The following is a 12,244-nucleotide window of genomic DNA, read 5'->3' on the forward strand; positions in this document are numbered from 1 at the left end:
CATTTATTTGAGATATAAATCTTTTGTAACATTATAAATGTCTTTACTAAAGCAATTTAATGCATCTTTGCTGATTAAAAGTATTAATTGTTTAGTTCTGACCTGAATATGTTCCACATCCTGGCAGAGCTCGTGAATCTCATTAACCAGTCGCTGATATTTCTGCTGAGGAGTTTCCTTCTCGCCACAACCCTCAGCTAACTGCAGGACGAGAGAAAATAAATCAGGACAAACGCTGAGAGACTCCATAAAACTAAACGAATCATGAAGCAGTTGATGATGAGCGAGTGAATTACTCACAAGCTCGTACTCTCCAGACTCATAGCCCACCCTGCGACTCTTACTGATGCGGTCTGAGAAATCTGCACACACACACTCCCGCACGCGCGCACACACAAACAAGCATGCACACAAACAAGCACGGACGGACACGCACGCACACACACACACATGCACACACACACGCGCATGCACACACACACACGTGCACACACACATACACACACACACGCACGCACGCACACACACACAAACACGCACACACAAACAAACACGCACACACACACACGTGCACACACACACACACACACACAAACATTCACGCACACACAAACAAACGCACACACACATGCACGCACGTGCACACACACACACAAATCAAATATAAAAATTAATTGAAGGGTTTTTTCAGCCTATATTAATTATAACAGCTTGGATGCATTCGACATTTACCAATACATACACGTTCATAACAGCGCACACGATAGAAAAATAAAAAGACATTAGTCAGTGAGTAAAGCCAAAACCAGAAAAAATAAAACATTTGTTAAAAAAAAAAAACTTTTTCTGAAATAAACTTAAATACAAAAAAGGTCAACTTATTTTATTTCAGATAGCTGCCAAAGCAACATTTCTGATTTTCATTTAGTTTAACTAAATATTAAAATATATATAACACTAAGAAAACGACAAATGCAACAAAATTGCTAACATTTTAAAATTACAATGAAAGCAAAAAATACATAACAATAAAAAAAATCATTCAAATTTTTATTCAAATATGAATCAAATCTATAATATTTACTCCGTGATAGTGAAATAACAGTGTTTGGTATCTCAGAAAAGGATCTCCTCACCCAGACCCTTGGCGCTGATGTGTTTGTCTTTGAACTTGTCGTAGGCGGCGTTGGGATTGACGACGATCCGCTCCACGCTGTCGCTACACAGCTCCTCCTGCAAGACGAGTCAGAAACCAATCACACGAGAAAAACACACACACACACACACACAGATCAACACAAACCAACAGATCTAGACACCTTGCTGATTATAAAGGAGACGCTTCTGAAGCTCTGATTGGCTGAATCAGAGGCAGTTAGGCCCCTCCCACAGAAGGGGCGTGGCTGATTGGAATGCTGATTTAAGAGTGACGTGCGTGAGAACGACTGTCCAGCTCAGGCTCTGGAGAGCATTTATTGAATCACTCAGAAATTTCGCAGACCATCATGCATTAATTCTGTCAAACACACATCAATCTGAAAATAAATGACAGGAAGAGATTCAAGCTGACGGCACAGGTGTTTAATAAGCTTGAGCATCATCTAAAATACTGCAGCAGACTGAAAACATCTATGCTGGACTATTAATGTGTTGTGAATGTTTGCTAAAATGTTATAACCAGAGTTTAGTGTGTTACTAGGGTGGTTTCTTACTGATCCAAGTCTCTATTCTCTTCTTTAATGTAAATCTAGTTCAGCAAACACCACTAAAGGTTTGTTATAAGGGGAAACCGTACTCTATGAATCTGCGTGTCTACTGTGTAATCATTACGCTGGAGAAACACAAACACACACAGAAGAGCGTCTGATGAACGCAAGCGTACGGTGAGCTCACACAGCATTCGGACACTGCTCTGTTTTAACTGGCCGGGACTGTCAGCGTGAAGGGCATTTTCAGCAGCGTTTAGAGCACTTACTGGACATTAAATGCACAGACTTTTTCATTCTGGAGCATCGAGAGAGAGTACTCATGAGAAAACTCATGTTTTTAAAGGCAATCTGTGTGATCGGCGATTCGGCTCTTTGTATTAAGCAATGCATAAATACATGATGCTGTTTTGTTCATAATTGTTTATGCAATTTACGAAATTATATTTGATTTATATGAGTTAATTTAGACGTAATGCATGTTTTTTATAGACAGTTATTTCCTTGCGTTGACAATTTAAATGCGCTGCATTATTTGGCTCAATTGCGCCCTCCTGTGGCCTCGGGAGACAAGACAAAAGATTTCTTGAGACCTATTTAATCTGCATATAAAACATTAGAAATTAGATATTTGTTTAATTTTTATTGTGTGTTTGACTGTTAAAACAAAAAATATTTGTTGTTTGTCTCAATAAATTGGGCTAATTTAATAATAGTGGTTAAATAAAAAAAAATAATTCTATTGCTCTTTGTTTTAAAAAAAGGTTATAAAAAATGTCAATAATTATCGATACCGAACAATATGAAACATTATATCGTTGATACATTTTTTAGCTTTATCGCCCAGCCCTAATTTTAACATAAAAAATAAGTCTTCTTAATAAATCTTAAGTATTACTATAAATATATTAATAAATAACAATAATCACAATCATAATAAATATATGAATTATATAAGTATATTAAGTGCTGTATAAGTATTAGTATAAGTATAACTATATTAATAAATAATAATCATAATCATAATAAACATATTAATTATAAGTATATTAAGTACTAGTATAACAATTATAAATAATAATAAATATATTAATCTATACAAAATGTTATATGTGTGTGTGTGTATATATATATATATATATATATAATTTTGTAATGGTATATTATTTTATATTTAATTTATTCTATTTTATATTTATTTAATTTAAGACTTTCTTTTATATTTAATATACATACACATATCTTTTCAAACCATATCCTAATATCACATTTATGGAGCATTTTACCACTGGACAGTATTTCTGTCAGCACTCAGTTTGTGTGTGTGTTTTTTTCCAAACTGAAAGCCAAGTTGAAATCATTTTCTGTAGTAACTTGACATCATGTCACAGATGCTGCATTTAACCCAGAATATTGCTTTAGCTTTCCTAACGTGCAAAATCCTGATGAAAACTCCCATCTGTCAGATCGGCCAATCACATTAATGCACATGCACAGCTCACGATCAGACTTCTGATTGGTTTAGAGGAGTCACTGGGTGTTAAAGGGGAATCAGAAACTCTTACCAGCTCCTTGGGTCCCCAAAGACAGTTAGAGCAGAAGAGAAAGAGAAAAACAGAAGAGAGTGAGGAAGAGAGAGAGATATTAATGTAGTTATCATATGACATGCACAACAGCAGCTGGAGGGAGAGGAGAACAGAGCGCTGTGTTTATTTCATCAGAGTCTGTTACTTAGAGCCTATATATATATATATATATAATTTTGTAATGGTATATTATTTTATATTTAATTTATTCTATTTTATATTTATTTAATTTAAGACTTTCTTTTATATTTAATATACATACACATATCTTTTCAAACCATATCCTAATATCACATTTATGGAGCATTTTACCACTGGACAGTATTTCTGTCAGCACTCAGTTTGTGTGTGTGTTTTTTTCCAAACTGAAAGCCAAGTTGAAATCATTTTCTGTAGTAACTTGACATCATGTCACAGATGCTGCATTTAACCCAGAATATTGCTTTAGCTTTCCTAACGTGCAAAATCCTGATGAAAACTCCCATCTGTCAGATCGGCCAATCACATTAATGCACATGCACAGCTCACGATCAGACTTCTGATTGGTTTAGAGGAGTCACTGGGTGTTAAAGGGGAATCAGAAACTCTTACCAGCTCCTTGGGTCCCCAAAGACAGTTAGAGCAGAAGAGAAAGAGAAAAACAGAAGAGAGTGAGGAAGAGAGAGAGATATTAATGTAGTTATCATATGACATGCACAACAGCAGCTGGAGGGAGAGGAGAACAGAGCGCTGTGTTTATTTCATCAGAGTCTGTTACTTAGAGCCACAGGCCTCCGTTCCTTCAGCTGATACTGAATAACGCCTGTGCACCGCTACATCTGATCATGCCATCAACACAAAACCGCTCACTGCAAGAAAGATTAGCCAGAGTTTTACGCGTGACCTCGAGCGTGTGCTGTTCTGAGGAGAGAGCAGATGTTAGTCTTCAGCACGTGACACAGACGAGGGACTCGAGATCAGACCGGAGAAACAGCTGGAGTTACACACATACGGAGAGACTGAAGGAAGAAGGGCTGCACAAGTCATAGTAATTAAACCAGAACCATCATATATCAAATCCCAAAATCTGCATTTTAGTTAAAAAAAAAATGTATGCACAAAACATACGTTTCAGAGTGAAGTTATTCTCCGAGTTTGGGTCTCTTTTAACATGCATTTGGGAACGCAATACGCGTCAAGCATCCTTCCCATACTTGTGTTGAAAGAGCTTATATTAGTATTAGTGATCGACCGATATTGATATTTTATAACCGATACCGATACCAATTATTTGCGTGTTTCTGTGCCCAATATGCAGAACCGATATTTATTTACTGTTAAAAAGTAAATAAATGACTGAGTGAAGTAAGTCCATACTTCACTTTGGTTTTTCCTCCTTTCAGTCACCTTAAAAAATTTTTTTTTTTAAAGTGTTGAAAATTACCAGTCTTTTATGTTACATTTAATCTTCATATTACAATAAAAAAACATATTATTTAAAGCATCAGCAGCAACACTAATATTAACAATAAGCAAAATAAATGTAGAAGGTCTAATGTTTTCAAATGGAGAAAATAAATAAAGGAGTCATATCAACTTCATTTTAAACTACAGTTTTAGTAGGTTCACACACACGCTCTCTCACTCACACACTCACTCACACACACAGATACTCACCGACTCAAAATGTGCCTGATCATCCTCGGGCAGATCACTCGTCTCATAGACGTCAGGCTCGTTGGAGGCCTGGAAGGAAATGATGTCATTTCAACAATATGATGTCAATCACATGTGAGAACAAAAACACAACAGACATAAGAGCTCAAGTGTAAATAGATACATTTATAACTGTAACTTCTCATCACACTGCAAAAAAGTGATGCTCTTTATCAGTGTTTCTGTCTTGTTTTCCAGTGCAAATGTCTAAAGACTCTTAAATCAAGATACATTTACTTGAGAAACAAATGACATAAAATAAGAAGTCTGGTTTTATGAGAAAATGGTCAAAATGACGTGCGTTTATGATTAAAAAACAACAAATATCTGCCAATGGAGTCAGAAAAATCTACTTAATTCAAAGGGAAAAAGCTTTCATTCCTCACTGACAGATATTTGTTCTTGTTTTAAGCAGAAACTCACTTCATTTTATTACATTTTTCAAGAATTTACATTTGTTTGTTAAGTAAACATCTTGATTTAAGGACGTTTAGATATTTGCATTTGAAAACAAAAACAGTGAGATATTCATTTTTTACATTAAACATTTAATGCCATGACTTTATGAATGTAAGGTTTTCTTCTCTGATTTACGTATGACCTTTTATAAAACCCACAGAAATCTTGTATAAACATATATATATATACATACATATATATATATATATGCACACACTACTGTTCAAAAGTTTGGGATCAGTAAGATTTTTAATGTGTTTTTAAAAAAAAGTATCTTCTGTTCTTCATCAAGGCTGCATTTATTTGACCAAAAATACAGAAAAAAAACTGTAATATTGTGAAATATTATTGCAATTTAAAATAATGGTTTTCTATTTTAATATACTTTAAAATATAATTTATTTCTGTGATCAAAGCTGGATTTTCAGCATCATTACTCCAGTCTTCAGTGTCACATGATCTTCAGAAATCATTCTAATATGCTGATTATTATCAGAGCTGGAGACTGTTTTGCTGCTTAATATTTTTTTGGAACCGGTGATACTTTTTTCCAGGATTCTTTGATGAATAAAAAGTTAAAAAGAACAGTGTTTATTTAAAATAAAAATCTTTTCTAATAAGTCTTTATCACTTTTTTATCAATCGAACACATCCTTGCTGAATAAAAGCATTCATTTCTTTAAAAAAAATAAAAATGACTGACCCCAAACTTTTGAACAGTAGTGTATATTGTTACAAAAGATTTCTATTTCGAATAAATGCTGTTCATTTTAATATTTTATTCATCAAAGTATCCTGAAAAAAGTCTGATCAAATAAATGCAGCCATGATGAGCAGAAGAGACTTCTTTAAAAAACATGACAAATCTTACTGATCCCAAACTTTGGAAGGGCAGTGTAAGTATATGTTATGTTGTATATATATATATATATATAAAACAGCAGACAAATAGACAAACATAGACTACAAAAATTTAATTGATAGAATAAAAATATATATGGATGTAAATATAAAGATTAGGGGGACAAAATGCAAAAACCAGCATTGAAACCCCATACTGATTGAGCAATAATATAAGTCTGAAAAAGCCAAATAAACGACTGCAATAACAAGAAATATTAAAACACCGACATTATATTACACCAATCTCACATCTGGCCAACGCCCTTCACAAACATCTATTTCTTCCAATCCTGCCTGAGAAATAAAGGTGTGCAACAGCCCCTTTACACAACATACAAGCAACTAAGCGGGAAAAACATACATTTAAACAATATTCATAACGTTAAGTTGTGTGTGTTTTGTTTGACGAGCGTCAGTCACAAACATGAGCTAACACTCCTCTAAGAATCTGAAATAACTCTAACGTTACATCTCAAATGGCTTTAAACACCCTTGACCATCTTATATTTACTCAGGACACTTAATTAGCCTACAGATATGAATTTATAAATATGAATGTTTGGTTTTGAATCACCTCAGACCGTTAGCCGCGGCTAATGCTAACGTAACGTTACCGCACTGTTATTGTTGTTTACGGACTGAATGAATCACTTACGATGCCCGGCAGGTTTGCATACTTCGGGTCGGCCATTGCAGCACGCTGGGGAAAAGCAGTCTAATGTGATTCTATATGCGGTGTGTGTTTCTTTACTGCAGTCTGAAAGCAGATAATAATCGGCTGGATGAAGCGGATGAACGAACAGGCCGACACTAGTGACAACAGCCGTGACGTCACACGCTAACAAAACCTCGCGCAATCTCGCGAGGATTCAGGGATCATGTGAAACGATAGACTGCATAAAAAGTGTGAAGCATATCTTATTTTGAGATTCAAAGCAGCTGAAAAAAGGAATGTGACAAAACTCTCAAAATAACTTGCAATATAAGGTGATGGGCAATATAAGGTGATTTTAATAATTAAGTAATAATACTTAATTATAACAATATTTATTTATTGTTCAGTGGTACTTCAAGTAAATATATTAGGTGAAAGTGGTTTAGCTGACAAAAAAAAAGGTGCATTTCATGTAAATAAGAAATAAAATCTGATTACATAATCTAGATTACATGTAATCATTTACTACCCAGCTCTGTTTATATATATATATATATATATATAAAACGCAACACACAAAGCTTTCTTGGTGCACTTCTCATTTTTGTCTAAAATATAAGTTGACATGTTGACCAGTGGTGCTGATGCGAGTCAGCACACGCCCCGCCCCCTGTCTAATATCGGCCAATCAGAGCGCCGCGGTGCCCAGCGCGTGTGTCTCCGTATCCCTGCACTTCTGCAGCAATAACACTCACCACACAACCTCGAGAGAGCGATTCACTGAAACACTCTTTACTATCATCCGCTCGGCTCTCGGCTTTAACGACGGATTCGATTTGCAAGATGCTTTGAATCGCAGCAGATTCATTTGAGACGGATCATTCATCCCTTGTTTCGCCTGTCAATAAAAGCCATTCATCTGCAGAGGACTGTGCGAGTATTCATAGATCAGAAGAAAAGGACACAAACGCACTGTTGTATCTTTAGTGCAGGATGGTTGATGTCAGCGCAGAATGCAACATCAGGGTGTTGTGTCGCTTCAGACCCCTGAACCAGTCCGAAATCCTCCGAGGGGACAAATATATTCCCACATTTCACGGAGATGACACTGTTATCATCGGGGTAAGTTCATACAAGTTTTCCTCTTGATATTCTATGTTCATTAGTAAAGTGACGCAGATGGGTCACAGTCCAAATCCATTTTCAAAGTTCCGTTTTCACACTCCTCCAGATGGTGATATTAATTTTTAAGGAAATACTCGCCAGTGCATGCTGATGATCTGATTTATTCAGATTTGTGTCGTGTGCTTATGCTTATGCATGCACACGAGTGCATTTATAAATATCTAAACAATATTTCACTTGAATGAAAACTTCATATGGTTATGAAAGCAGTTATACATATATATAAAAACACTTTAGGGTTCAGCACAGTACATATGTTACCAGAGGAGTAAATGAGTGTCATTTACACACACACACACACACACACACACTCACACTCACTCTCTCACACACACACACACACACACACTCACACTCACACTCACACACACTCACTCACACACACACTCACACACACACACACACACACACACATGTCTGGTCAGCTATCCTTGTGGGGACTCTCCATAGGCGTAATGGTTTTTCTACTGTACAGACCGTATATTCTATTGCCCTACACCAACCCTACCCCTAAACCTACCCCTCACAGGAAACTTTCTGCATTTTTAGATTTTCAAAAAACTTCATTCTGTATGATTTATAAGCTTTTGTACCCGTGGGGACCACAATTTAGGTCCCCACCGTGACACGAGTCCCCATGAGTCTGTGTGTAGTCAGGTTTAAGTCCCCACCAGGATATATAAACCAGTACACAGTCAAACCAGGTAGAATAAATGCATGTTTTATTATAGTGTAGATATAGATTCAGTTTGGAATCATCCTACATGTCTAATACATGTCCTACACCCCACACCCACACACACGATGGGCTTCACTGCTGCTAAAATGTAGTGAGCATCATCTATCTGCGAGAGCAATGACGGAAAGACAGTCTGAAATAAAGTGTTTGTTTTTAAGTGCTGTGGTTATGACTCATGGTTTGACAAAAAAAATCTCTCTGTGGGTGAGATGTACCAATGAGGATTGAGTTACTTGTACTAAATCAAGGTTTAGATGCTAATTCAGTTGCTCCAAACTCTACAGAAGAGTAAAATTTATGCAAAATCAGTTGCTGCAAACCTTGTTTAAGGATAATCTCGACTACATTTACACTGTCTTTGTGATCCTGGCTTTAGCTTTGAGCTAAATCTATAGACTAAAGGAATAGTTCACCCAAAAATGAACATTTGCTGTAAATGTTCTCACCCTCAGGCCATCGGAGATGTAGATGAGTTTGTTTCTTCATCAGGTTTGTAGAAATGTAGCATTGCATCAGTGTCTCAGCAATGGATGCTCTGCAGTGAATGGGTGCCGTCAGAATGAGAGGCCAAACAGCTGATAAAAACACACTGATGCAATGCTACATTTCTACAAATCTGTTCCCATGAAGAAATAAACTCATCTACTTATTGGATGGCCTGAGGCTGAGGAAATTTTCAGCAGATTTTCATTTATGGGCGAACTGCTCCTTTAACAAATCTGTTGGACCTTAAAACCTAAATCAGCAGTTCATTCAGTAGCGTGTTTAGGCACCACGAAACGTGATTCTTACCGACGGGGAACATACTCCACACACCCAGCGGCGGAGCTAGAGTTTTATACATGGGGTGGCCAAAGCTTATTCAGGACAGAAAATCAGTGTATAACTCTGTCTTTCCGCGGTTGAAACACTCATTGAGTGATTACATGAGACACTGTACATTCAGTAAGTTGTAGTGTATCTTTCAACACGCCCTCGGATGTTCATTCATGTTTATTTCATGCTTATTAGAATGCACTCCTGCTTCGCTTGAACTGAGGCAAAGCGGGAGAGCACATGAACCGTCATGCCAATAAAGAGCTCCAAAACTCTACTTATCATTTGAAATTCTTAATAAAACTAACAGAATTTGAATGCTGAGACTTTGTTTCCTATTATCAGAATCAGAATGCGCTTTATTTGCCAAGTGTGTGCAAACACACAAGGAATTTGTTGTGGGTATTTTAGGAGCTCTTGGTACAAACATCAAAAGTAACCTGCCCTGCGTTGTCAGTGTCCTCTTTGCTCTGCAATGTTTTTCACTCTGTAAGAAAATGAACGTGTGTCCACCCTGCTCCCCCCCAAAAAACACAATTTCTACACTTGCTTAGGGCCCAAAACTCTAGACACGCCTCTGAGTACATTGGCTCTAAACTCTAATTTCAATCATTATTGATGCAGCCCACTCTATGTGTGCTAAAATGGCCACAGCTACACAAGAGTAGCTGAAATATGCTGAAGGTTAAAACCCAGTGAAGCTCTTCCGGGAGTGTGAACGCTCTCAGACACACACATGGATCTGCTTGGCAGAAATATAACAGCATTCGCAGCTCTTATAACTGGCTCCCAGTACTGCAACAGCACAAATATATCAGCCTCTAAAGCTCAGATTAAAGATAGTGTGACGGGAACTAAATATATGTCTGAATGTGCCAGTGTCAGTGTGATAGCGCAGGTTTGCAGTTATGGATGATTGTGTGTGTGTGTGTGTGTGTGTGTGAGAGAGGCTGACGCAGATAAATGGGTCATTCCTATACTGCAGAAACTCTGTAACAAACTCTGTAATGTTTGAAAACATGAATATCAATAAGTATTTCTACAATAGCATATAGCAGATGCTCAGAAATAAAAGAACAGTTAGTTTACAACTTGAAGTTCATTTTCATATTTCACATCTTTTGAAATGTTGATATTATTAAACTGATCTGTGACCAAAGATGAAAGTTTTAGAGTGAAACAAACCAACTAACATCACAAAATTAACTAAATCCATTGATCCAGCTAACAAAAATATGTTCTAAGAACGTTTTGCTAACGTTCCCATTAAGTTATGAAAACATTTCTGAATGTTCTCTGAACGTCCAAAACATCAAATTTTGTGAAAATGTTTTTAAAAAGTTTGTTATGCAAATGTTAAGGGAACGTTCCATTTGATCATTTTGCAAACATTAACGTTACTTTTGAATGTTCTCTGAACATTCCAAAACAATTAACATTTAAAAAACATTAAGACAAATGTCTAAGATGTTAAAAAATATTCCATGAACGTTGTATCAATGTATTTGTGCTAACATTTAAAAAAAACAGATAATTTTGAATGAACGGTCTTTTAACATTACTGGAAAAACATAGAGAGAATCTTGCTAGAACGTTCTGAGAATGTTCCCACCAAAATGATGTCACTTCCTGGAGGATTCTGTCATTAAATCCACATCCACTCAAACCAATGTAGTGAAATAATTTAAAATGAAGCCCTACATTGTGTTCACTTCAAGATATTGTGATGAAGGTTGAAACTAAATACATTTTCAATTTAAAAATTAATTTCATTAAGTTTCATTGTTTGCAATATATATTTTGAATATATTTTGGCTAGAAAAAAAAAAATTTATTTGCCATATGCAAAAAAACTAATTATATTTCTGCAAGTCTAAAGCTGAAATCAGAGACCCTATTAAAGGAGAGCTTAGTGGCTTCTAGCTCAATATACTCCTAAAAGCTGTGCAACGCTGCAACCCAGATTATTGCTCTGCGGCTCACGCTGAACTCAGCAGAAAACATGTTCAAAACTCCCTATAAACACAGAGTGTTGATATCATGAAATAGTTGTGTGAACTACTCGCCTATTGTTGAATTTCTGGCTTGAGGCAAGTTCTACACACAGTGAGAAACAGATAAACTCTTTCTATTCAGTAAATCTGACTGAATTCAGATGATTTATAGCTATGTTTATAGCTGCAGCCTGTGGTTTAGGTTCTATTCCTGGTAGACTGAAGGAATAGTTCACCCAAAATCTGCTGTAAATGTGCTCACCCTCAGGCCAGATTAGGATGAGTTTGTTTCTTCATCAGATTTGTAGAAATGTAGCACAGCATCAGTGTCTCAGCAATGGATGCTCTGCAGTGAATGGGTGCCGTCAGAATGAGAGTCCAAACAGCTGATAAAAACATCACAATAATCCACAAGTAATCCACAGCACTCCAGTCCATCAGTTAACATCTGGAGAAGACAAAAGCTGAAACACATCCAGCATTAAGACGTTTTTAACTAAAATACG

The 12,244-nt window shown here is 36.3% G+C and overlaps 2 protein-coding genes across 4 annotated transcripts in view; one reads left to right on the top strand and one right to left on the bottom strand.

Annotated features, from left to right (window-relative positions):
• Positions 1–7,205, bottom strand: part of LOC107734604 (dynactin 2 (p50)) — a 13,130-nt gene extending 5,925 nt beyond the window's left edge. For 2 of the 3 annotated variants that reach the window (XM_016546596.1, XM_016546599.1), the window contains exons 1-6: positions 7,005–7,205; positions 4,949–5,017; positions 3,884–3,889; positions 1,137–1,233; positions 301–362; positions 103–201 (exon numbers count right to left, since the gene is read on the bottom strand). In XM_016546596.1, coding sequence (XP_016402082.1) covers positions 103–201; positions 301–362; positions 1,137–1,233; positions 3,884–3,889; positions 4,949–5,017; positions 7,005–7,040 — 369 coding nt within the window. In that variant the 5' untranslated portion in view covers positions 7,041–7,205. The remainder of the gene's footprint in view (positions 1–102; positions 202–300; positions 363–1,136; positions 1,234–3,883; positions 3,890–4,948; positions 5,018–7,004) is intronic. The other variant, XM_016546597.1, reaches the window with a different exon arrangement.
• A 543-nt stretch (positions 7,206–7,748) lies between these two features.
• LOC107734599 (kinesin heavy chain) overlaps positions 7,749–12,244 on the top strand; it is a 32,055-nt gene continuing 27,559 nt past the window's right edge. The window contains 1 exon segment of the mRNA XM_016546592.1: positions 7,749–8,126. Coding sequence (XP_016402078.1) covers positions 7,998–8,126 — 129 coding nt within the window. The 5' untranslated portion in view covers positions 7,749–7,997.

The sequence above is a fragment of the Sinocyclocheilus rhinocerous genome, unplaced genomic scaffold (genome assembly GCF_001515625.1).
Source record: "Sinocyclocheilus rhinocerous isolate Xijiao unplaced genomic scaffold, SAMN03320098_v1.1 scaffold2145, whole genome shotgun sequence".
Classification (NCBI taxonomy): domain Eukaryota; kingdom Metazoa; phylum Chordata; class Actinopteri; order Cypriniformes; family Cyprinidae; genus Sinocyclocheilus; species Sinocyclocheilus rhinocerous.